This window comes from Salvia hispanica, chromosome 4 (assembly GCF_029641045.1).
Source record: "Salvia hispanica isolate PSC_SH4W2 chromosome 4, Shi_PSC_v1, whole genome shotgun sequence".
Taxonomy (NCBI): Eukaryota; Viridiplantae; Streptophyta; class Magnoliopsida; order Lamiales; family Lamiaceae; genus Salvia; species Salvia hispanica.
This window is the reverse complement of record NC_142695.1, coordinates 16,319,833-16,343,383: the sequence shown is the minus strand read 5'-3', so window position 1 is coordinate 16,343,383 and position 23,551 is coordinate 16,319,833. Positions and strand designations below refer to the sequence as shown.

Here is a 23,551-nt window from a genome sequence, read left to right as displayed (position 1 = left end):
TAAGATATTTGAACTTTATTTCTTTCTAATTAAGTATTAAAACCATACATGTATAACATTATAGTAGTAATATTTATGCAGTTATGTATAGCCACTCTTCCATCTAATCAATTTTTATTGAACTGCACTTCTATGGTTAAATGCTTAATCATATATATACACTTGGTCAACTAAGAGGTAAAAGAAATGGAAGGATTCACGAAAACAATTAAATCGACCACAATCCTATTTTAATAGTGTTTCAATTAATCAATTTTAACATACTGGGGAGGTGCAAGTTTTACAAGCAAAAATAAAGAATACAGAAGGGTGTAAATTGTAATTTAGTACAATTTCAAAGTGAGAAATTCAATTTGAATAACACCAAAACCGTGTAGCGGAACAAAATCAAAATCATAACATAATTAAATTTGCAATTTTGTCCCCTCTCAATATCAATATCATGAGACAGTCTCGTATAAGCCTATTAACTTTTCCTATATTTTGCAGCCTAAACAGTAAAGCGTGCATACTTATCTTTACTAATCCATTGGATCCTATACTTCCTTTTCTTAGTGGGCAAGAATTTTATTTGTACTGGAATTTTTTTCCTGTTTTTTGCACCACAAGCATACTTGCACAATAAGATTTCCCATTATATTTTAGAGTGAACTACAAAAATGGTCCTTGGACTATGGGTTTATCTTGCCCATAGTCCCTGGACTTTAAAAATATCGCCAGTAGTCCCTGGACTAAGGGTTTATCTCGAAATTGGTCCTTTTGGCTTTTTTTGGTACGAAAATACCCTTTGATATTATTTTGGTGGGTTTGGGCAATTTGGTCTTTTTACACTTTTAACATTTTAAATCTGATATTATTTTAGTTATGTACTAACTTTGAAATTATTTCAAATTTATCATCCTTTTTCCCTTTTGTCATCCTTCACTTTGTTTCTTTATTTTAATATTAGATTTAATTTTACAAAATTTTAAATTTTAATTTTTAAATATCAATAAATTTTTTTAATTATAAAAATTATTAAATAGCAAAAATTAATAATTATAATCAATATTTGATAGTGTATAGTACTATGTAATCAATAAGGTATGACAACGCCTTAGTTTTAATCAATATTTAATAGTAGCTTTAATCATAAATAGATTATATAACACAATTTATTCTGAAATAAATATGCATCTAATGTAAGACTAATATAATTTTCGTTTATTAATTTGAAAACAATCAAAATTTACTAGAAAATTTCAACAAAAATACTCCTATATAAAATTTTAAGTAGGATCAAATTTTTAGTCAACTTCATAATATTTAATCACAAGCAATTATAACAACCGAACGGAGGCTAAATAGAATAACTTTTATTTTTCCATCATGATTAATATAATTTTTCTGTACTTCTTCAATTCAATTGAATATTATATTAAATAACAAAAATTAATAGTTTTAATCAATATTTATAGTGTCCATGAATTAATAGTTTTCATTAAAAAAATTTATTGATATTTAAAAATCTAAATATTAAATTTAATTTTATAAAATTAAATCTAATATTGAAATAAATAAAAAAAACAAATTCAGTGAAGGATAACAAAATGGAAGAAGAATGATAATTTTGAAATAATATCAAAGTTAGTACATAACTAAAATAATATCAGATTTAAAATGTTAAAAGTGTAAAAAGACCAAATTGCCCAAACCCTTCAAAATAATATCAAAGGGTATTTTCGTACCAAAAAAAGCCAAAAGGACCAATTTCGAGATGAACCCTTAGTCCAGGGACTACTGGCGATATTTTTAAAGTCCAGGGACTATGGGCGAGATAAACCCATAGTCCAGGGACCATTTTTGTAGTTCACTCTACATTTTATGACAACATAGAGTGTAAACCCTCATCACACATGATTGACAAAGAATTTTAAAAAATTAAAAAATTAATATGGTCACCTATCACAAATCATCAACAGTTTCCATCGACTTATAAGAAAAAATTGATAAGTAACATATAAGAATCGATAATTTTTTTTCCAAAAAAGGGTAGGACACTTGTCACAACATCAATGGTGTTGCGACATTTGAATGCAACCAAATCATGTAAAGGAGAACGGCTACTAAGCTTTTGATGCAACACAAATCGAAATGTCAATAGTCTAATCATAAATTTGCATATGTTGCTTAAGAAATTCATGCTTTATTATGCACATGAAGCTTAATTAAAATTGCACAAATATGTAACAAAGTAACCAAACTAGTAAATGTATCATTGACCACATTAACTATATACAATTTCCCTTCAACAGTACATACACTACATTTATGGAACAACATCCAATAATGTATAAGCATGACTCCATTATTTACAGCTGCACCATGTTATTGCAGTACATATAATACCAAAACTGTACATATATTTTCCAGAAATCTCATGTCTGGAAATTTCTTTTCCAGCAAGACTCATACTACTTAAATGCAGAATCGTAATCTTAAACCAATCACATGATCTGTTAGTGATTAATAATGAATCTCAGCTGGTTTTGATTATCTTTTAGTATGTCTAATCTTTTCCAGGAATAAATTTAAATAACATGCTGCTCATACACGTGAACAATGATAAGAATTTGCACTGAAGCTACATGACAATGTGTATTCTATTCAAGAAGATAGTATTCTACCATTGTAGATGATCAAGAAAGGAGACTCAAGACTAAAATCTCACATGTGAATGTTCAGCTACTCAAATTAATGACTAATAATTTTCACATGTGATAAGGAGATGTCGGGCCACAAACTTACTTACTTACCTATGGCTCCTAGTCTTTGAATCTGTCAATAACTCAAGTATACTAATATATGTTCAGGAAGTCAACAATCATTAAATCCCAACAGCTAACCAGGTACTATCACTAATTATCAATTAGTTCAATCAGTGGCATTCTCAACAACATGAATCTGCAACTTAAAGGCCCTTGATGCTTCTATATGAAGCTACTCATTTCAGATTCAAATATCAAAATTCACAGTGCTGATCAGCAAAAGAAATATAGGTTTCAGCAGTGGAATTGATATACACAAAAATATACCAAGATGCAGACATTACGTGCGATAATAGAAGAGAAATCAGCATTGTAGTTGGAGCAAATCCAAGAAAAATTCATAACTTGGAGCTAGTACAACACATTTTCAGATGTCAAAGCAAGTAGACATCATAAAGAAAGTGAATGAAAAAGACTGTTGAATTCATTTCAGTAAGCAAATCTCTGGAGTTTGCTTATCTCCTACACAAGGCTCAAATAGTTTATTATTGCCACAAAAGCAGAAATCAACAAGAAAAATTACGCTGAGGAAGTCTTCTTCTGCTGAAAGACTACTGCATAAACTGGGACAGCAACACCAATGCTGAATGCAGCGAAGACGGAAAGGCTCATTTTCAATGCCTGATGATTCATCCTGTCCAAGTTGTACATGTGCTTTGCATGCAGATAGAATGGCTCATCATGGCCATGACCTCCTCCCATCTTCTTTATGCTAGTTGAGTGAATGCTCCGGTTCACTGTGACCAAACAATGAATTTCAACTTTAATTAGTCCCGCCTGAAGAAAAGACCTATAATATTGAAGCATAAGCTTACTTTAACTAAATTTACATTTTAATCATATGATAGATTAGCTAGGAAAATATAAGCGAATAATGGAGAATAATTTCCTAGCATTTTCTCAATGCAAATAAGCTTTATGACACTAATGAAAAGAAAATAAATATTTTACTACTTAACTGACAATGGAACTAATAAATCTGTTGCTTGAGCTCTATTTAAGACAAAAAAATATTTCTATTCAAAAAGATCTGATAAGACAAGTGATACCAGAAGAAACACAAGATACACTCAGTAAAATACTCCCAACCTTCAACAACTATGTTCCAAATTTATATTCCATCACACATTCACTTAAGTGAAATATGGTTTAGAGGCTTATGGTCTAGAAGTTGAATAGTTATTATCTTTAGGATCGGGTTCAAAGCAACAGCCCACATTATTTAGATCATCCAGCATAACAGTACACAAAACATTGAACATCCATAGAAATTTTATAGTAATTGGCAAGTACTTTGAAGCTAAGATATTCTTATATAAGGAACATTTGTCAGCTACAACAAATTCGTAAATATCTGAAGGCATCTAATACGGCGGCCAAGACTTAGATGAGAAATACAAAGGGAATAAATATAACTCAGTTGAGTCCATGAAAATGTTGAGAAAAAAAGGTAGGTACCTTTGACTATCGATAATACCACAAAATTAACAAAGGTGCAGAACAATATCAGGAACGAAATGGAAAGTTCACTTACTTCGTCAATAAATGGATTCAGAATCTAGGGTAATATGTTGATGATATACTTTGTAAACGACTTAATCAGAAAAAACATTTTAGCTGATTTACATACAAATTAACAGACTACCAGACTTAAACCCAGATGAAGTACATCAGCATATGTTATAAGCATTATCAATATAAGGATTTGAAAGAGCACATAATAAGTACTACTACTACTATACATTACAACCACACAAAGAAGTTTGGAGCTGAATGAACAAATTCCTATCATTTTCGATAGCATAAGTAACGACTAATCCAGAATTCCTATCATTTCGACAGTATAAGTATCAACTAATCCAAAAAAATAAAACTAAGCAACAATTTCTCATATAACATAAAATCTAAATCGACGAGATCTATGCTCTACACAATTGAATGTAGGAATACTTATTCAAAAGATACCAAATCAAAAAACCATAAAACCGATTCGCATAATCACCGCAAATTTACAGGTTGAACCAGAAACCCATTTCTTACTTTGATATCTGAAATGGAAATAGAGAAAAAAAAAAGATGTACAAAAATATAAAGATGGAGATAAATGGTAGACCTGATTTGGGCATAATTGCGGTGTTCATGAGCTTGGAAGCGCAGGATCTCAATCCGCTGTTCAACGCCATAATCGACCAATTTCGATTCCGTTGATTCTGCAATAGGACTGTAAAACTAGCAAGGGTTTGTTGTGATTTTGTGAGACTGATTTGTGATTTTTAGGCATTTGAATGGCTTGTGTGGAAATTGTTGGGCTTCGTGTAATGGGCTTTTGAACTGATTTTGGGCAAGTTATTCACAACCTTTGGGCCTGTGAATACTTCACTAATTTTCACTAATTAATACTACTCCTTTATCCCATTACAATACTTTATTTTACTATTGGTTTTGTTCAAGGGTGTGGTAAGTGATCTAACTTTTTTTAGCAAAATAATTTTTACTATCGGCTTAGACACACATTAGAGATGCAAAACCGAAACGAGTCTCACCCATTCTTAGAACTTAAAAAAGGTTTATCATCAATCATAGAATTTAATTCTTGAATTCACCTATTTTGAGAGAAAAAACCCCGAGAGATGGGGTGTGAAATGCCAAAATTCCCAATTTAAAGTAGAAAACACAATTAGATTATAGACATGCATATGGATATGAAGATGTAGACAATCTATAAATGGAAAAATATCCTGGAAATATTATTGTTCATAATTTGACGAGGTATAAAGATATTGCGAAAAACTGGAAATCCTTTATCCTCTATTATTTAAAACAAATGCAGAAATTAAAAAAGAAGAGGTTACGCTGAGGAAGCCTTCTTCTGCTGAAAGACGACTGCATAAATTGGGACAAATACACCAATGGAGAAAGCAGTGAAGACGGCGAGGCGCATTTTGAGTTTCCGGTGTCTGATGTGGTCCAGATTATACATGTTCCTGGCGTGTACGTAGTCAGGCTCGTCGCGGCCATGGCCTCCCATCTTCTTCACGCTGGTTGAATGAATTCCCCTCTTCACAAATTCTTCATTTTGCACATACGGACTCGGATTACAGATCACCATTTTTTATTTGTAGCTAGTAAATTAGAAGAGAGGATTTGCGCAGACCTGATTTGGGCATGATTGTGGAATTGGTGAGCCTGGAAACGCATGATCTGAGCCCGGTGTTCATCGCCATTGTGGAGTGATTAATTTGTGAGTGCGTTGTGTTATGCGTGATTTCTACATTTGTGAATGAGTTTGTTGTAACTGATTCGTGATTTTAGGCGTTCGAATTGCCTGTGTGTGGAAATTGTCAAACATGAAAATAAGGTTATGCATTTTTAAATAGGGGTAACTGCTTTTAAAGTCATCAACTTTTCATGAATTCCGGTTTTTCCCACGAACTTTAAAAAGTTCGTGTAATATCATGAACTTTATTGTCAGTTGCTATTTTCCCATGTCAGGTTTTCCGGTCTGATTCATACTGTTCGTTTCCTATTAAGACAATGTCCAAATTCTTTTATCTTACTATCGTTATTTTCGTCTTTGAAATAGCTTCGCGTGGGTACTTTGTACGCCTCAATCGGAACACGGATGAAGAAGTTATGGCCATTTGATGAAGGCTGCGACCTTTGTGCGACCTTGTACTATCATAATGGCCATAACTTCTTGATTCGAGTTCCGATTGAGGCGTACAAGGTACCGACACGAAGCTATTTCAAAGACAAAGATAACGATAGTAAGATAAAAGAATTTGGACATTGTCTTAATAGGAAACGAACAGTTTGAATAAGACCGGAAAACCTGACATGGGAAAATAGCAACCGACAATAAAGTTCGTGGTATTACACGAACTTTTTAAAGTTCGTGGGAAAAACCGGAATTCATTGAAAGTTGGTGATTTTAAAAGCAATTACCCCTTTTAAATAAGATTATGCATTTTGTTTTATAGATCAATTGCAAATAATATATCGATTTAACTAAAATTCTGATCCTTATATGACATGAACAAACAAGCGATACAATACACAAAAAACTCAATTTCACACCTTATAATAGTCATATAGTATTAATTGAAAGTATAACTAAAACAATACCATATCTATTAATGATAACGTGAAACACGAACACATATAAAGCCATTACTTTAATTCTACATAGGTGGTGGCGATGAAGGAGAGTATTTTCCACCTGCCTTACCTAGGCATAAAAACAGCGGCTGCTGCCCCGGCATCAACAGATTTCCGATCCTAAGTTTGGTTGCTAGTCTCTCCTACGACTGAATCAGAAACTTGTTTCTTTTTCTTGACACACTCGAACAACTCAGCAACTTGGCAAGCATATTATGAAATGTGGGAATTGATTTCGATTAGTACATGTCAAATGTGATCAAATAAAGGAATGAAATCTATTATAGAATAAAACTCTAAGCCTTTGATGCAACAAGAGGTGAGACTGCATGTTGTATTGAAGGGATGAGTGAATGAAGAAGAACTCATGATAAAGACTTTGTTCAAGAGTACGGCCCTTGAGAACAACCTCCTTGGTGACCTGATTTTGACAAAGCATAGAGTAGGGTGGAATTCAAAAAACACATTATTGTCTTCGTTAAGATTTTTGGTTATAGCAGGCACATGGAGCACATATTTAACGAGAAGAGATTTAGAAGAACATGAAGGATTAGGCAAGATATGAGATTGTCCTATGTGCGCTAGTTTAACATTACCAAGATGTTGTTTACCTCCATTGTATATTTGTATTCAACACTAATATTCAGATTGTTGAGATCATTTGCGACATGGTTGGTAGCTCCAGAATTGGGATACCACAGTGTGATAGTACTTCCATCGAAGTTGGAGAAGCTACAAATAGTGCAGGCTGAAAGGAAGGAGTGCCTGAGCAACATTAGCTGAAGGATTGCCTTGTTGTGGTCAATGCATCTGATTTTGAGGTGGAGCTGGAGCAACTGCAACCGTGACCGACTTGACAAATCACTCTATTCCCAAAGTTTCTGCCTCCACAACCACCTCGACCAGATCTCATACCCCCTCTCGACTATTATTTCTCGCAACATATCCTCCTCGACCTTCCCTTTTCGGGTGATGTGGATGAGGATGCGAAATCCATGTCGGGTGCCGATTGTGGCTTCAAGGATTGTTGCAGACTCTCATCATTAGGGGTGAGCATTCAGGTTTTGGTTCGGTTTTTTTTCCAAACCGAACCGATCCCAAAAAATCGAATTTAGTTCAAAATTACTATACCACTCTAAGTCTCTAACACAGGCTTTAAATTTCTTTTTCTTTTTCCTCATATCTCATGAAATATATCATAAATCAACATTTTCTATATTATTTCGTAAAATCAACATTTTCTAGATTATTTCATAAAATCAACATTTTCTAGATTATTTCGTAAAATCAACATTTTCTAGATTATTTCATGGGCAGTAAGGGTATATGCCAGTATGTCAAATTAGACTCTCTTTCACAATATTCTAAAGTTGCCAATTATAATAACACCATTACTTCCCTAGAATTTAATTGAATGATTAAAACCACCGACGTGGAGAGAGACAACAACCTGTTAATATATATATATATATATAGGTCCATGATCAATTGAGATTTTTTAGGGTAATTGAGAAATGAGATGCAATATCAGCCGCTCATTTTTATTAAATGAGTGGTCCAGATTTTGCCACACAAAAAATATTTTTAGAGTAATTTATTATGAAAGGGTATAATGGTCATTTCGTGTTTTAATTAGGTTCTTCATCTTCACCAAAAACCCCCAATCCATCTCCCAGTCGCCCTCCACCATCTCCGCCATCAAAGTCCTAAAATCCAGGAACGGATCCCTCGAATTCATCGCCGCCACCAACACCACGCTGCCGCCGCGCTCTGATTCACTACCTCCGCCGCCTGATTCTGCCTCCGCCAGCCCGAAACTCGTCGCGCTGGGCTCGAAGAAGAGGCTCTCCCGGTCTTCGTCGCCCTCCTCGATCAGGTGGTCTAATTGAGATCGATTAGTTGACATGCTCGTTCTGGCAGACATTGATCCAAACTCACCACCTCCATTCCACCACCTCCGATTCCAATCATGGACGCCCTATCAGAATGGGGAAACACTCCTCTCGCCGCCGTGGACCCCGAGATCCACGACCTCATCGAGAAGGAGAAGCGCCGCCAGTGCCGCGGCATCGAGCTCATCGCCTTCGAGAATTTCACCTCCTTCGCCGTGATTGAAGCTCTCGGCAGCGCACTCACCAACAAGTACTCCGAGGGCATGCCTGCAACCGCTACTACGGCGGCAACGAGTACATCGACCAGATCGAGAACCTCACCCGCTCGCGCGCCCTCCAGGCCTACCGCCTCGACCCGGCCAGTTGGGGCGTCAATGTCCAGCCCTACAGCGGCTCACCGGCGAACTTCGCCGCCTACACAACGGTTCTCAACACGCACGACCGGATCTGCCATCCGGCGGCCATCTCACGCACGGGTACTACACCTCCGGCGGTAAGAAGATCAGCGCCACCTCGATCTACTTCGAGATCTTGTCGTACAAGGTTGATTCGAAGACCGGCTACATTGATTACGATAGGTTGGAGGAGAAGGCGCTTGACTTCAGGCCTAAGTTGATTATCTGCGGAGGGAGTGCTTACCTAGGGATTGGGATTACAAGAGGTTCAGATCGGTTGTTGATAAGTGCGGCGCGCTTCTGCTCTGCGATATGGCGCACATTAGCGGCCTCATTGTTGCTCAGGTGCGTAAACATTCGATCTCGATCTGACTTAGTTGTTCATAACTTTACTGTTCAATTTGCTCTGCATATACATTTGCGTTTTGTGCTGTGGAATCTGAGTTCTGCGCACTTTCATTGGTGCTTCAGTTGCAAGTATGTTTTATTTAGAGTAATAGAATCTGCGTAATGTTGTTAATTACAACTGGTGATGGAGTTTGTATTGTGGAATCAGAGATATGTGCATTTTCAAATTTCAATGGTTCTTTAGTTGCATGTATATGTTCGATTTAGACGAAATACTCAATATACTAATAGATCTGCATAATGCTGTTAATTACAACTGCTGATGGAGTTTGGATATGCATGTTAATTTTATTTCATGCTTTTGCCTCAAGTCTTTTTGTTAGTATTGTTGATTCTCACTGCTATTGTTGATTGTTATAGGAAACGGCTGATCCATTTGAGTACTGCGACTTGGTATATTGACAGATTGAAGATGTGATCTATTTCGTGGTGTTCTACTTCCGCGAGCATCACTCTGTGGTGTTCTACTTCTCCAGCAAGGAAGGGGAGCCGATCGGATCGAATCCTCTGCTCAACAAATTCATCAACGGATTGGGTGAATATCGCTACAACCGATTCAAAATCGTGAATAAAATCGTGAAAGAACCGAGGATTCTGAAGAAGGCGGTGGGGAGATACTCGGTGTGTCTGCTCGGCAAGGCTGTGAACTACTGCTACCACCGAGGAGCAGATTATATGGAAATCGATGTCGACATCGGCAGCTCCACCGTCGCCTCCGCGATTTTGCGGCTAGCGTGAGGGTGCGTAAAGGCGGCTAAAGTGGATTTGGGGTTCTGAGTGGAGGGGCAGACGGAGGAGGAGCTGCCGGAGAAACTATTTGGCGCGCGGTGAGGATCTTCCAGATGGAGATGAGATCGGCGAATTTTGTAGATGACGCCACGCCGTTGCCGGTAACCAGTAATAAAGTCTTCCCCGTCAATAGTGATAAACATTGGTTTTATTTCATTTTTCCTTCTAAAAGTTTGATGATTTTTGTTCCAATCTGCAATGACAATTGCTGAATGTTAATATTAATTCTATGGATTCGATTTCTCTAAAATCGAAAGCAAATTGCAATTAATTTGTGAAATATATGGATGTAGTTTTTAATTCGATTGAGTTGCTGGAATTTTTGAGTTGTGTAGATAAGGTGTTTGTGATATTGCCTAAAATATTATTGTTAACATAAATTATATAAGTTGTTGACATGAAAATGTTTAGTTTTTACATGAATTATATAGCTCGTTGACATAATAACGTTTGTTATTGACATGAATTATATAGTTCGTTGACATAAATTTTATGAAAATTGTTGTTGACATAAATTATATGTTGACATGAATTATATGTAAAAAGTTGTTGTTGACATAAATAATATACGTCGTTGACATGAAAATATTTTTCGTTGACATTAATTATTTGTGAAATGTTATTGTTGACATAATAGTTGACATAAATAAAGTTTGTTGTTGACATCGTAGTTGACATAAATAAAGTTTCTTGTTGACATCGTAGTTGACATAAATAACGTTTGTTATTGACATGAATTATATAGCTTGTTGACATAATAACGTTTGTTATTGACATGAATTATATAAGTCGTTGGCATAAATTTTATGAAAATTGTTGTTGACATAAATTATATGTAAAACATTGTTGTTGACATGAATTATATGTAAAACGTTGTTGTTGACATAAATAATATACGTCGTTGACATGAAAATATTTGTCGTTGACATCGTAGTTGACATGAATAATGTTTGTTGTTGACATCGTAGTTGATATGTGAATTATAAGTATTATTTGTTAGTTGTTGACATTTTAATACGAGTTGTTGACATTCGATATTTTCGGTATTGATATGTGAATAGTAAGTGTTATTTGTTAGTTGTTGACATTTTAATACGAGTTGTTGAAATTCGATATTCTCGGTATTGATATGTGAATTGTAAGTGTTATTTGTTATTTGTTGACATTTTAATACGAGTTGTTGACATTCGATATTCTCGGTAATGATATGTGAATTATAAGTGTTATTTGTTAGTTGTTGACATTTTAATACGAGTTGTTGACATTCGATATTCTTGGTATTGATATGTGAATTATAAGTATTATTTGTTAGTTGTTGACATTCGATATTCTCGGTATTGATATGTGAATTGTAATTGTTATTTGTTAGTTGTTGACATTTTAATATGAGTTGTTGACATTCGATATTCTCGGTATTGATATGTTAATTATAAGTGTTATTTGTTAGTTGTTGACATTTTAATACGAGTTGCTGACATTCGATATTGATATTGAAGATTTGAATGTTGAAGATTTGAAGATTTGAAGATTTGAATGTTGAAGAATTGAAGATTTAAAGATTTGAAGATTTGAATGTTGAAGAATTGAATATTTGAAGATTTGAAGATTTGAATGTTGAAGAAGATTTAAAGATTTGAATGTTGAAGAATTGAAGATTTAAAGATTTGAAGATTTGAATGTTGAAGATTTGAAGATATGAATGTTGAAGATTTGAAGATTTGAATGTCGAAGAAGATTTGAAGATTTGAATGTTGAAGAATTGAAGATTTGAAGACTTTAGAAAATGATTTCAAATGTATTTTATTTTTGTCCTCTACATTATTAATCAAAAGACAATTATACCCTCTTGTTGACATAATGTGATAGTTGTTGACATTAAATTAATCTTGTGAATTAGTGGCTGAGATTGCATCTCATTTCTCAATTATGCCCAAAAATCTCATCCTAACAAGACCCTATATATATATATATATATATATATATATATATATATATAGGGTCTTGTTAGGTTGAGATTATTTAGCTAAATTGAGAAATGAGATACAGTATGGGCCACTAATCCACAAGCTAAACAAAATGTCAACAAATACAACATTATGTCAACAAGGGGGTAAAATTGTAATTTCATAAATAAAAAAAGCGTGAAACATCCAAACTGATTTCAAACTAGTTTCTTAAAATTTCTCTAAAATCTCTCGTAAAAAATCTCAAATCTCGCTGATCTTCATACAATTCAAATCCTTCAAAATCTACAAAAACTCGCTGATTTTCAAAATTCAAACCGAAAACATTGAAAATCTCGCTGATCTAAATGACGAAGGAAGAGGAAAATCGGAAAGAATCGGTTGAAAAATCGATTGAAGCTGAGGAACAGCAGTCAAAATCGGCGACGCATGAAGCTACTTCTTCAGGTTAAGAAATTGATTCAAATTTTAAGTATATTGCTTTGATTTTGGTGTTTTACAAAACATCTCGATTTCATTTTTTATGAATTCGATACTTGCTAAATTTTTTTGTTGATTTGCGATGGTAGAATCGGAACAGATTGCAAAGAAAAATGCTGCTGTAAAAAAAAGGAAGAGAAGAAGCTTCACCTTCCAGTTAAGATTTGTTTAAATTTTTAAAATTATTGACATTTTATATACTAGCTATTGACATAGCTATAATAATATTCTGTTGATAGTAGTGTATTGTTGTTTGAATAGGTATTGACATAATAATATTGACATATTGTATGCTTGTTAGAGTGGCTGTAGAAAACATACAAATGTATGGTTGTAGTAGTATGTCAACAACTATTGACATAGGTATGCTTGTTTCAATGGCTGTTAGGATGGCTGTACAAAACATATGTATGGTTTTAGTAGTATGTCAATAGCTATTGACGTATTCTAAGCTTATTTAAATAATAGTTGACATAGTCATATTTATGTAAACAGAGTATACTTGCCATAAACTTTATAAGATAATCAACAGGTTATGTCAACAAAGTATGCTATGTTAATGACATAGCATACTTAATGCCTGAAATTCTGTTAATTGTGTTTGGTATATCTAATGAAATAATTTTAGTAATATACACACAATTGATATCCTAATGAAATAATTCTGTTAATTGTGCTTGGTATTGACATAATAATATTAACATATTGTATGCTTATTAGAGTGGCTGTAGAAACATACAAAAATGTATGGCTGTAGTAGTATGTCAACAACTATTGACATAGGGTATGTTTGTTTCAATGGCTGTTAGGATCGACATTTGTGTTTCGTTCAATTTCAGTGCCGAAATCGAGTTATTGTTAGGTTTATGCTATGTTAGCTTGTTGTGATTGAGGCAGAATGCGTGAATTAGATGTTTCTGCAGGCGCTAGTTTATTTGAATTTCGTTAGAATTTTTTTAAAACTCCAGCTAATGATTTTGTTCTTCATGTGAATTCGCGAAACATTATTTTTGTGATTGTCCTTTATCAGAGGGAGCTTAGAATCAATTGTATATGCAGCTCTGCTATATGGATAGAGTTATTAAAGACAAACGTTCAGTTCCTCGCAATCTTCCTTTAATGAAAGGGTGGACAAGTCAACATTTGCAAGATAGAGAAAATGAGGAGATAGATGCAGGAAAATTTGGTTTGGGACTTATCCAGAAGAGATATGTCCATAACCTGGAGCAAGAGGAGGAGCAGGAAGAGGATCAGGAGGAGGAGGAAGAAGAACAAGAAGAGGAGAATGAGGATGAGGAACAGGAAGAGAGGAGATGGAGGACGAGGAGGAGGAGGAGGAGTTGCCTCAAGAAAAAAGTTCTAATGTTGATGACAATGGTGTTGAGTCTTCCCTGAATCTACTCCCAAAAGAATTCCTGCAGAAAGTAGTGAAAAACATTCTTATGATGAATTATGGGAAGATGAATCTTATCAGGGCCTTTACAGAAGCTCCCTCACACATCAAAATTAAATTTGCTATCGAATTGATGTGTGATATGGCTAGATCTGCACTTGGAAGCCAAACAAGTCCAATTGAATCTGTGAACGAAAAGTTTGTTAATTTGTCCACGTTTCTTGAAGACAAGGTTGATAATTTTGATAACTGGAAAACAATCATTGAATCAATAGTTACTATTGAAAAGGAAAAGGAAGCACTTGAAGATTTGACGGAGTTTCCAACTTTCAGATACGGACATCTCGTTAATAAAGTAAGTACATCATTTTGTTTACATATGTTTCTTTGAGTTGACATTAGATTACTCCTATAATTTAGATACTAACGTTGTAAAACTAATTTAAAATCAGTTGGCAGGAGAAAGAAACAGAGTAATTATCCCTACATCGCCAGTTTCTGATCCTAAAGGGGTGAGTCAAATCTCATCTTTTGTATTTAGAATTAATTTGATATTAATTATAAATTACTAATTTAATAGGCTTTTGAAGAAAAAGAAGATGAAGGAACAAAAGAAGACACAGTGGGTGATGACAATAGTGAATCAGCCTCTCCTATCTCAACACCAGGTGCAGGTCCAATGGATGACGCATATGTTGAAATGAACAAAGCAAAGCAACAGGAGAAAGGAAAAGAGAAAGAAGAGAATATTGTTAAAGTAAAGTAACTAAAACTAAGATTAAATAGTATATTGTTTTTATAAAATGACCGAATTGTTGTTAAAATTGCTTGAAATTGTGGTTTAGATTTGGTTATAATTGTTATTGACATGATTTATACGTGTAGTTGACATGTCTTATAATTGTTATTGACATTAATTTTATTTACTGTTGACATGGTTCTGTGTCTAGCAGACATAGTATGTACCGTAATTTACATAAATCGTATGTGTTGTTGACATGATATGCACCATACTTGACATAATTATACTAGTTGTTGACATGACTAGTATATATAGTTGACATGATTTTTAATTGAAACTAACATGAATTTTATTTGCACTGACAGAAGACTGTTGTTCCATTCTCTGCGATTCCACTGCCAGAAACTACTGTAAAAAGGTCTGATGATAAAACGCATTCCTAGGCTCTCCAGTTGACATAAGAGCTGTAGATACAAAAACATACCTGGAAACTTATGAAAGAACTGTCTACTACTACATACTAGAAACATAAGGAACAGATGAGTATGCATTATTTAATTATTTCATTGATCTTAAAAGTATTTTTAGTTTTCTATGCAGTAAACATACTTTATGAATATTGTTCATATGTAATTTGTATAACTTCATTTCAGAAATGCATGCGTTTATGAAGATGATTTTACTTGGGCGACCAATGAATTGTTTTTATCACTGAAGCCCCATGTAGAAATTAATGTGGGTGTAATTAACGCATGGGCATCACACCTGAACAACAGAGAAAATGAAAGGCCAACAACATCACTTTCACGTTTTTTTATTAGTACATCTCCATGTGTAAGTAATCTTAAATTATATGTAAACTGTTTGAGTCAGATGTCTCCCTAACCAAACATGTTAAATGCAGAACTTCAATGTAACAAATCGGCAGGAAAATTGGGATGCTTTGACAGCAAAGAGAAATTTCATTTCTCAGATAGATAATGAGGTTGAAAGAAGACCAGATTTCAACTGGAGAAAAATTGATTTGGTAATAAGATCTAACAATAATATCTATGTTAGAATATGAACAAGTATTCTATGAATATAATTTTATCTTTCATGTCATACAGGTCTTCTTCCCAGTTTGTGCAGATAACCATTACTACCTTGCAGTATATTAGATGAAGAAAAACATCATTGACATCATAGATAATATGAAGCCAGCTAAAGATACAAATCCGTTGAAGAATTATGACATTGATATTGGCTTAATGGTATGCTTTTATCTATGTTATAGACATATTCTCTACATTGTGTTGAAATGCTTTGTATGTGTAGTTTAATTTAGTTATTTATATATTTTCCAGAAAGATATGTTCGAAGCATACTTCATAGAGAAGAAATTGCTAGATCTTTCAGAAAATATAAACAAGTCTTCATTCAACTTTCTGAATATAGAATGGGCAACAACCACAAACATAAAGGACTGCGGTGTCTATTTGATGAGGCACATGGAGACCTATGTTGGGAAAAATGGCAGTGATTGAGATATCGGCTTCTCTGCGCGTAGTCTGAAGATTATCCAAGTACTCAAGGGAAGATATTGCTGCACGATGATTGCATCAATTTACAATAACCAGAGATCGCCAATGTTACAATTGGCTCATGATTGGATGGAAGCAAACATGGACAAACTGCTTAAGCTAAACAACAAATACAAGAACTTGTTTAGTTGTAGAAAGAGGAAGTGAACAAAAACTGATTTTAATGTTTGATGTTAAATTATTTTTTGGATTGGATTTAAAATGATTATTATGCATTCTGACTTGTGAAATTAGCAACTTTATGCTAATGTTGTTAACTTTCTTGTTTTGGGATGGATTTCAAAACAGCTACTATTGTGGTTTCTTACTTTTGAATGAATGTATATTTTCTGTTAATTTTATTATGATTCACATGACTTATTATTATTGTTGACATGGCTTATAATTGTTATTGACATGACTCATAATTGTTGTTGACATGGTTCTATACGCACTTAAAATAGTAAATAATATAGTTAACACGGCTTTAACGTGTAATTGACATGACTTTTATGTACTGTTGACACTATATGAAACATAGTTGATATAATTGTTATTCACATGACTTATAATTGTTGTTGACATGGCTTATACTTATTGTTGACATAGTTCTGTGCGTAGTTGACATGACTTATAATTGTTGTTGACATGAGATATAATTTTTGGTGACGTGGTTCTATGTGTGGTTAACATAGTATGTAATATATCTGACAAGACTTTAACGTGTAATTGACATGACTTTCATGTACAGTTGACAAGATATGCACCATAGTTGATATAATTATTGTTGACATAGTTCTGTGCATAGTTGACATGACTTATAATTGTTGTTGAAATGATTCTGTGCGTAATTGACATAATATGTAACGTAGTTGACATGGGTCTATACGTAGTTGACATGACTTATAATTTTTGTTGACATGATTCTATGTGTAGTTAAAATACTATGTAATATAGTTGACATGCTTGTAGGTGTAGTTGACACGGCTCTAACGAGTAGTTGACATGAATTTTATGTACCGTTGACATGATATGCACCATAGTTGATATAATTGTAATACTGATGTTAACATGTTTTCTATGTATAGTTGACATGGCTTGTACGTGTAGTTGACATGGCTTGTCAACTAGTATATGCCGTTGACACGATGTGCACCATAGTTGACATAATTATATTAGTTGTTGACATGGCTAGTACGTTTAGTTGACATGGCTTGTAACATAATTGACATGACTTGTGCGTGTAGTTGACACGATATGTAGCGTAGTTGACATGACTGGTATGTGCCGTTGACACGATGTGCACCATAGTTGACATAATTATATTACTTGTTGACATGGCCAGTATATATAGTTGACATAATTTTTAAGTTGTTGACATGTGCACCTTTAAAACATGAAGGAGCATGAAAGCAAGGCAGGTCCAACTTATATTGAAATGTCAACAACTTATAACTAAATGTCAACACCTTGTATAAAGGTTTACAACTCAGAAAACAAATCTTAAAATAAAACAAAACAGAATCATAAATAGATGTCAATAGAGAGTAAAATAAGATATAAAAATGTCAATAATTTATAGTCTATGTCAACAACTAAAAAACAACTCTGACTATTAAAAAAAAAAACAATCATGTTTACTTTCTGCCACAGCTTCTAGCATTATGATCAGTAACTTTATGACACTTTCCACAATGCCTATGAGGTTTATTTGTTTTTTCAATTGCGTTCTCTATGCTTGACTTAATCCTGCTTTTCTTGTCACTTGCACCTCCTTTTGTACTAACCACATCTGGAGCATGAGCAGTTGTGAATTAACATAACATGTTATCCCTGCCAAGTCTGCACCATAATTGCTTTTTTTTTAAGTTCCACTTCCTGTGAGTTAAGGACCAACAAATTTACGACTGTGAATAGGCTTCAATAATGAAGTAGTATCCTCCAGAAAGAAAAGAAGAGAGTGTAATTAAGAAGAGAGTGTAATTAAGAGGTATAATTATTGAATAGGCTTGCAAATTGGAATAACAGACCCTACAACACAGAATATTTACCAAGGAACATAAATCATGTCAACAGATTTTTCAAGTCATGTTAACAGAGCATAAATCAACAACATAACACAACAAAATAATGTTAATGAAACAGAATGACAACAAAGAGCATAGCAACAACACAGAATATTTACCAAGAAACATAAATCATGTCAACAGATTTTCAAGTCATGTCAACAGAGCATAAATCAACAACATAACACAACAAAATAATGTTAATGAAACAGAATGTCAACAAAGAGCTCATAACCCATACTTCTCCCTTGAAAGCTCAGAACTGATTAAGAAAAAAGGGTTAAACAGTCTGCACCTAAAGTATCCATGGATTCCAAACTCAGCCATGATTCTTAACCTTATCAGTCCTTGTGATCATTTGCTTAGCCAATAACTAACCAATTTTTTTATGTCAAATTAAGGACTCTCATCATGGTTATATCATATGGACTTTTACATTCAAGAAAATCCAACAAAACATTGATCCACTTAGACTAACGTTTACTTCCTCGGTCAAGAATTAATGAGCTGATTTCTCAAGTAACTTCAATTAAAACAGAAAATTACCCCTATAGTTATATCTAAAGAGGTGGTTCCACTCTTGTAAAATTCTTAGACAGTTGTTATAAGTTATGTAAGGCAAAATATCAGAACATGCTTCAAATTACCAGGATCAAAATGTCCAGTTTAATTAGAATACACCAATTCAAACACACGATGTCAACAGAATATTTAACAAGTACACATAAATCATGTCAACAGAGCATAAATCACCAACATAACACAACAAAATAATGTTAATCAAACAGAATGTCCACAAAGAGCATAACAACAACATAGAATATTTACCAAGTAACATAAATCATGTCAACAGATTTTCAAATCATGTCAACAGAGCATAAATCACCAACATAACACAAAAAATTCATGTTAACGAAAATCAAACCAGACTACCTCCACCATTCGTCGACGTAGACTCGGAATAAGATGAAGAATCCATCAAAGAACACTTAGCGGTTGATTACGAACTGAAATCGAACCTAGAGATGAGAAAATCAAAAAAAGAAAAAATTGATTAGGAACAAATTCGACTGGAGATAAACAAATAGAACATAAAAACAGAATCAAAGTCGGAAAAATCGACCGAAAAACTTCAAAATCAACACAGAAATCAGTCGAACTGGTCGTCTATTTTTCGAAAATTGAATCGCAAATCTGCTATCGTTGAAATCGTTGAAACCGGCTGAGTCTAATTTTGCGAATCAATTGAATCATAAAATCGTTAAAATAGATTCAATCAATGATAGGATTGAATCATGAAATTCTCACCAGAATCGCCGATCAAAGATGAAATATGATGAAGAACCCTAAATTAAAACGCGAAAAGACCCTTATACCCTTTCATATTAAATTAATCTAATAATATTTATTGTGTGGCAAAATCTGGACCACTTATTTAATAGAAACGAGTGGCTGATATTACATCTCATTTCTCAATTAGCCTAAATAATCTCAATTGATCACAACCATATATATATATATATATAGAGTTGTGATCAATGTCGAACCAATTTTAAAGACCGAACTAGAGACCAAATCTGGGCCATTAGATCTAGTTTTTTTGATGAGATGTGCTGCTGCGAAATTTTTTTCTTCTTCATTACTAGCCCATGTTACTTCATTGTATAGGTTTATTACTTCATTCTATACTTCAAATGCTTCTACACATACTTCATTCCAACAATTTATTACATTATTCAATGTGTTTATTAAACCATATTAGCGCCATGGCGTTGGTGATAGATATTGTAGAGAGAAAGACCGACAAGCATTAGATCTAGTTTTTTTGATGAGATGTGCTGCTGCGAAATTTTTTTCTTCTTCATTACTAGCCCATGTTACTTCATTATATATGTTTATTACTTCATTCTGTACTTCAAATGCTTCTACACATACTTCATTCCAACAATTTATTACATTATTCAATGTGTTTATTAAACCATATTAGCGCCATGGCGTTGGTGATAGATATTGTAGAGAGAAAGACCGACACGCAACGGCAAAACCACATTTACGTACTGAAATGAAGTAAAAACCTACTGGAATGAAGTAAAAACTCACTAGAATGAAGTAAAAACCTACTAGAATGAAGTAATACATTCTGGAACGAAGTTAAATCTTCGTAACATGTTAGTATGACTTATTTACCTTCGGATGAATTAAAATAGGCTCGTGATGAAGGCGAAAATAATTTATAAATTTCTGTATTTTATTCATAAAAAACTAGATCTAAAAGCCCTAATTTGGTAGGGTTCGGTGGTTCGGTCTTTAAGAGTGGATTTGTGGATAATAGGACTCTATATATATATATATATATATATATTGAGAACTTTTAGCCTAATTGAGAATTGAGATTCATTTTCAGCCACTCATTTTTATTAAATGAGTGGTCCAGAATTTGTCACATAAAATTTATTTTTGAATTAATTAATTATGAAAGGACATAATGGTAATTTCAGTTGAAACAAATGAAAACCCCCAATTGAAAACGAAGAGCAGCAACTTCTCCAGCAACTTCTCCCCTCAAATTCGTCGTCGCCGTCAAATCCAGCCCCTTGCCGGCGCCGAACCTCCGTACTCAGATCGACCTCTATACTCAGATCATCAACTTTCTCCTCTCGCAATTTCTGGAATTCGCAGATAGTATTTGGACACACATGTAACTTAATTTCTAATCTCATTTCATTTTTCTCGTTTAGATTTTGATAGCAGTAGCCATGATCCGATTGATTTTGGATTGATTTTATACATATTCTTCCTCTTTCCCCTTGGATTTTGTTGTTTTGTCTTCCTCTTTCCCCTCGGGTTTTGTTGCTTGTTTTTTTGTTGCTTTTTCTTCCTCTTCCTCGAATTTCTGGTGAAGCCTATCGCCGACTCCATAGCAGATTTGATTTCTGTTATTTCTGTGGATTCGATTTCTCTAAAATCGAAAGCAAATTACAATTAATTCGTGAAATATATGGATGTAGTTTTTAATTCGATTGTGTTGCTGGAATTTTTGAGTTGCCTAAGGTGTTTGTGATATTGCCTAAAATATTATTGTTGACATAAATTATATAAGTTGTTGACATGAAAATGTTTATTTTTAACATAAATTATATAGCTTGTTGACATAATAACGTTTGTTGTTGACATGAATTATATAGGTCGTTGGCATAAATTTTATGAAAAATGTTGTTGACATAAATTATATGTAAAACATTGTTGTTGACATGAATTATATGTAAAACGTTGTTGTTGACATAAATAATATACGTTATTGACATGCAAATATTTGTTGTTGACATTAATTATTTTTAAAATGTTATCGTTGACATAATAGTTGACATAAATAAAGTTTGTTGTTGACATCATAGTTGACATAAATAAAGTTTGTTGTTGACATCTTAGTTGACATAAATAACGTTTATTGTTGACATCGTAGTTGACATAATGTCTCTGTAGTTGACATCGTTCGAAAATGATAATTATACCCCCTAATTGACATAATATCTCAGTAGTTGACAATATATATATATATAAATATAAATATATATATATATATATATATATATATATATATGATTGTGATCAATTGAGATTTTTTAGGGTAATTGAGAAATGAGATGCAATATTAGCCACTCATTTTAATTAAATGAGTGGTCCAGATTTTGCCACACAATAAATAATTTTAGATTAATTTAATATGAAAGGGTATAATAGTCATTTTGTGTTCTAATTTAAAAAAGGATGGCCGGTGCAATGTATCCGGCGGTGGCGGTGGACGTCGTGAGCCCACAGTTCTGCATGTCTCAGCCCATGGATCTCACCATCTCGCGGAAGCTGATGACTCTAGAAGACGGAACCTTCGGAGTCACCGACCTCGACGACAACCTCCTTTTCAAGATTAGAGGCAAAGTCTTCAGCCTCCACAACCGCCGCGTCTTGCTCGACGCCGCCGGCAACCCTATCATCACCTTCCAGCAGAAGGTAAATCTCCAATCAATTCATCAAATCTCTAAATCTCAATCTTCTTCCGAATCAGTCGATCAAATCTATACCTCGATCATTTCATTTGGATCAATTCATCAAATCTAAATCTCAATCTTCTAAATCAATCGATCAAACATTTCGATTGGATCAATTGATCGATTCTAGATCTTGGATGGATAAAATCTAAATCTGGATTAATCGATTGTGAATCAATTGATGAGATCTAAATCTGGATGGTGCAGCTGCTGACAGCGCATAGGAGATGGCAGGCTTTCAGAGGAGAGAGCACGGATTCGAAGAAGATGCTTTTCAGTGTGAGAAAGTCATCGATGATTCAGTTCAAGACGAAGCTGGATGTGTTCAGGGAGCAGAGAGTAAGAAGTTCAAGGCTGCTGAATTGGCTCCTGCTCATGCCACCAAGGAAATCTATGCGTCGCTCTTCACTTCATCGAAAAAGCAGGTTTTCAAGGAGACGAATAGCTGCAGATCGTTGCCGCTTGGTCAAAACTGAAGGCTTGGTTACTCATATCTATAGAAACTGGTACTGTGCTGTTATTTGTTGAACTTGTATTGCTTTCTTGGAGATCCCCTGCTGCTATCTAGAAATCCTTGATTTGATGACTATCAAAGTTATGCAAAACTTGATTTTTTGTTATGGAATGCAAAACTGAATTTTTTCTGCTGTCTACCATTAATCGATAGGATGTCTAGAGAGAGAGAGAAAATTTGGGGAAATTCCAATTTTCACAAGTTCGTTGACATGAACTATATAGTTCGTTGACATAATAACATTTGTTGTTGACATAAATTATATGTAAATCGTTGTTGTTGACACAAATAATATGTCGTTGACATGAAAATGTTTGTTGTTGACATTGATTATT

The 23,551-nt window shown here is 33.9% G+C and overlaps 2 protein-coding genes and 2 pseudogenes across 2 annotated transcripts; 2 read left to right on the top strand and 2 right to left on the bottom strand.

Annotated features, from left to right (window-relative positions):
* Positions 1 to 3,092: 3,092 nt before the first annotated feature.
* LOC148927358 (uncharacterized) lies at positions 3,093 to 5,081 on the bottom strand. Its single transcript, XM_089057737.1, has 2 exons — positions 4,921 to 5,081; positions 3,093 to 3,544 (listed from the first exon to the last, which is right to left on the bottom strand). The coding sequence occupies exons 1-2, from the start codon at positions 4,988 to 4,990 to the stop codon at positions 3,327 to 3,329; spliced, it is 288 nt and encodes a 95-aa protein (XP_088913863.1). The 5' UTR covers positions 4,991 to 5,081; the 3' UTR covers positions 3,093 to 3,326.
* A 423-nt stretch (positions 5,082 to 5,504) lies between these two features.
* On the bottom strand, positions 5,505 to 6,141 carry LOC148927357 (uncharacterized). Its single transcript, XM_089057736.1, has 2 exons — positions 5,962 to 6,141; positions 5,505 to 5,876 (listed from the first exon to the last, which is right to left on the bottom strand). The coding sequence occupies exons 1-2, from the start codon at positions 6,029 to 6,031 to the stop codon at positions 5,656 to 5,658; spliced, it is 291 nt and encodes a 96-aa protein (XP_088913862.1). The 5' UTR covers positions 6,032 to 6,141; the 3' UTR covers positions 5,505 to 5,655.
* A 2,778-nt stretch (positions 6,142 to 8,919) lies between these two features.
* Positions 8,920 to 10,661, top strand: LOC125223177 (serine hydroxymethyltransferase 4 pseudogene; annotated as a pseudogene).
* An 11,760-nt stretch (positions 10,662 to 22,421) lies between these two features.
* LOC148927356 (protein LURP-one-related 15 pseudogene) lies at positions 22,422 to 23,230 on the top strand (annotated as a pseudogene).
* Positions 23,231 to 23,551: the final 321 nt, after the last annotated feature.

Coding starts and splice junctions, on each gene's coding strand:
- LOC148927358 (XM_089057737.1), bottom strand. CDS start 4,990: ATGGCGTTGAACAGCGGATTGAGATCCTGCGCTTCCAAGCTCATGAAC. Junction 3,545..4,920: donor CGCAATTATGCCCAAATCAG/GTCTACCATTTA, acceptor GTTTGGTCACAG/TGAACCGGAGCATTCACTCA.
- LOC148927357 (XM_089057736.1), bottom strand. CDS start 6,031: ATGGCGATGAACACCGGGCTCAGATCATGCGTTTCCAGGCTCACCAAT. Junction 5,877..5,961: donor CACAATCATGCCCAAATCAG/GTCTGCGCAAAT, acceptor TGCAAAATGAAG/AATTTGTGAAGAGGGGAATT.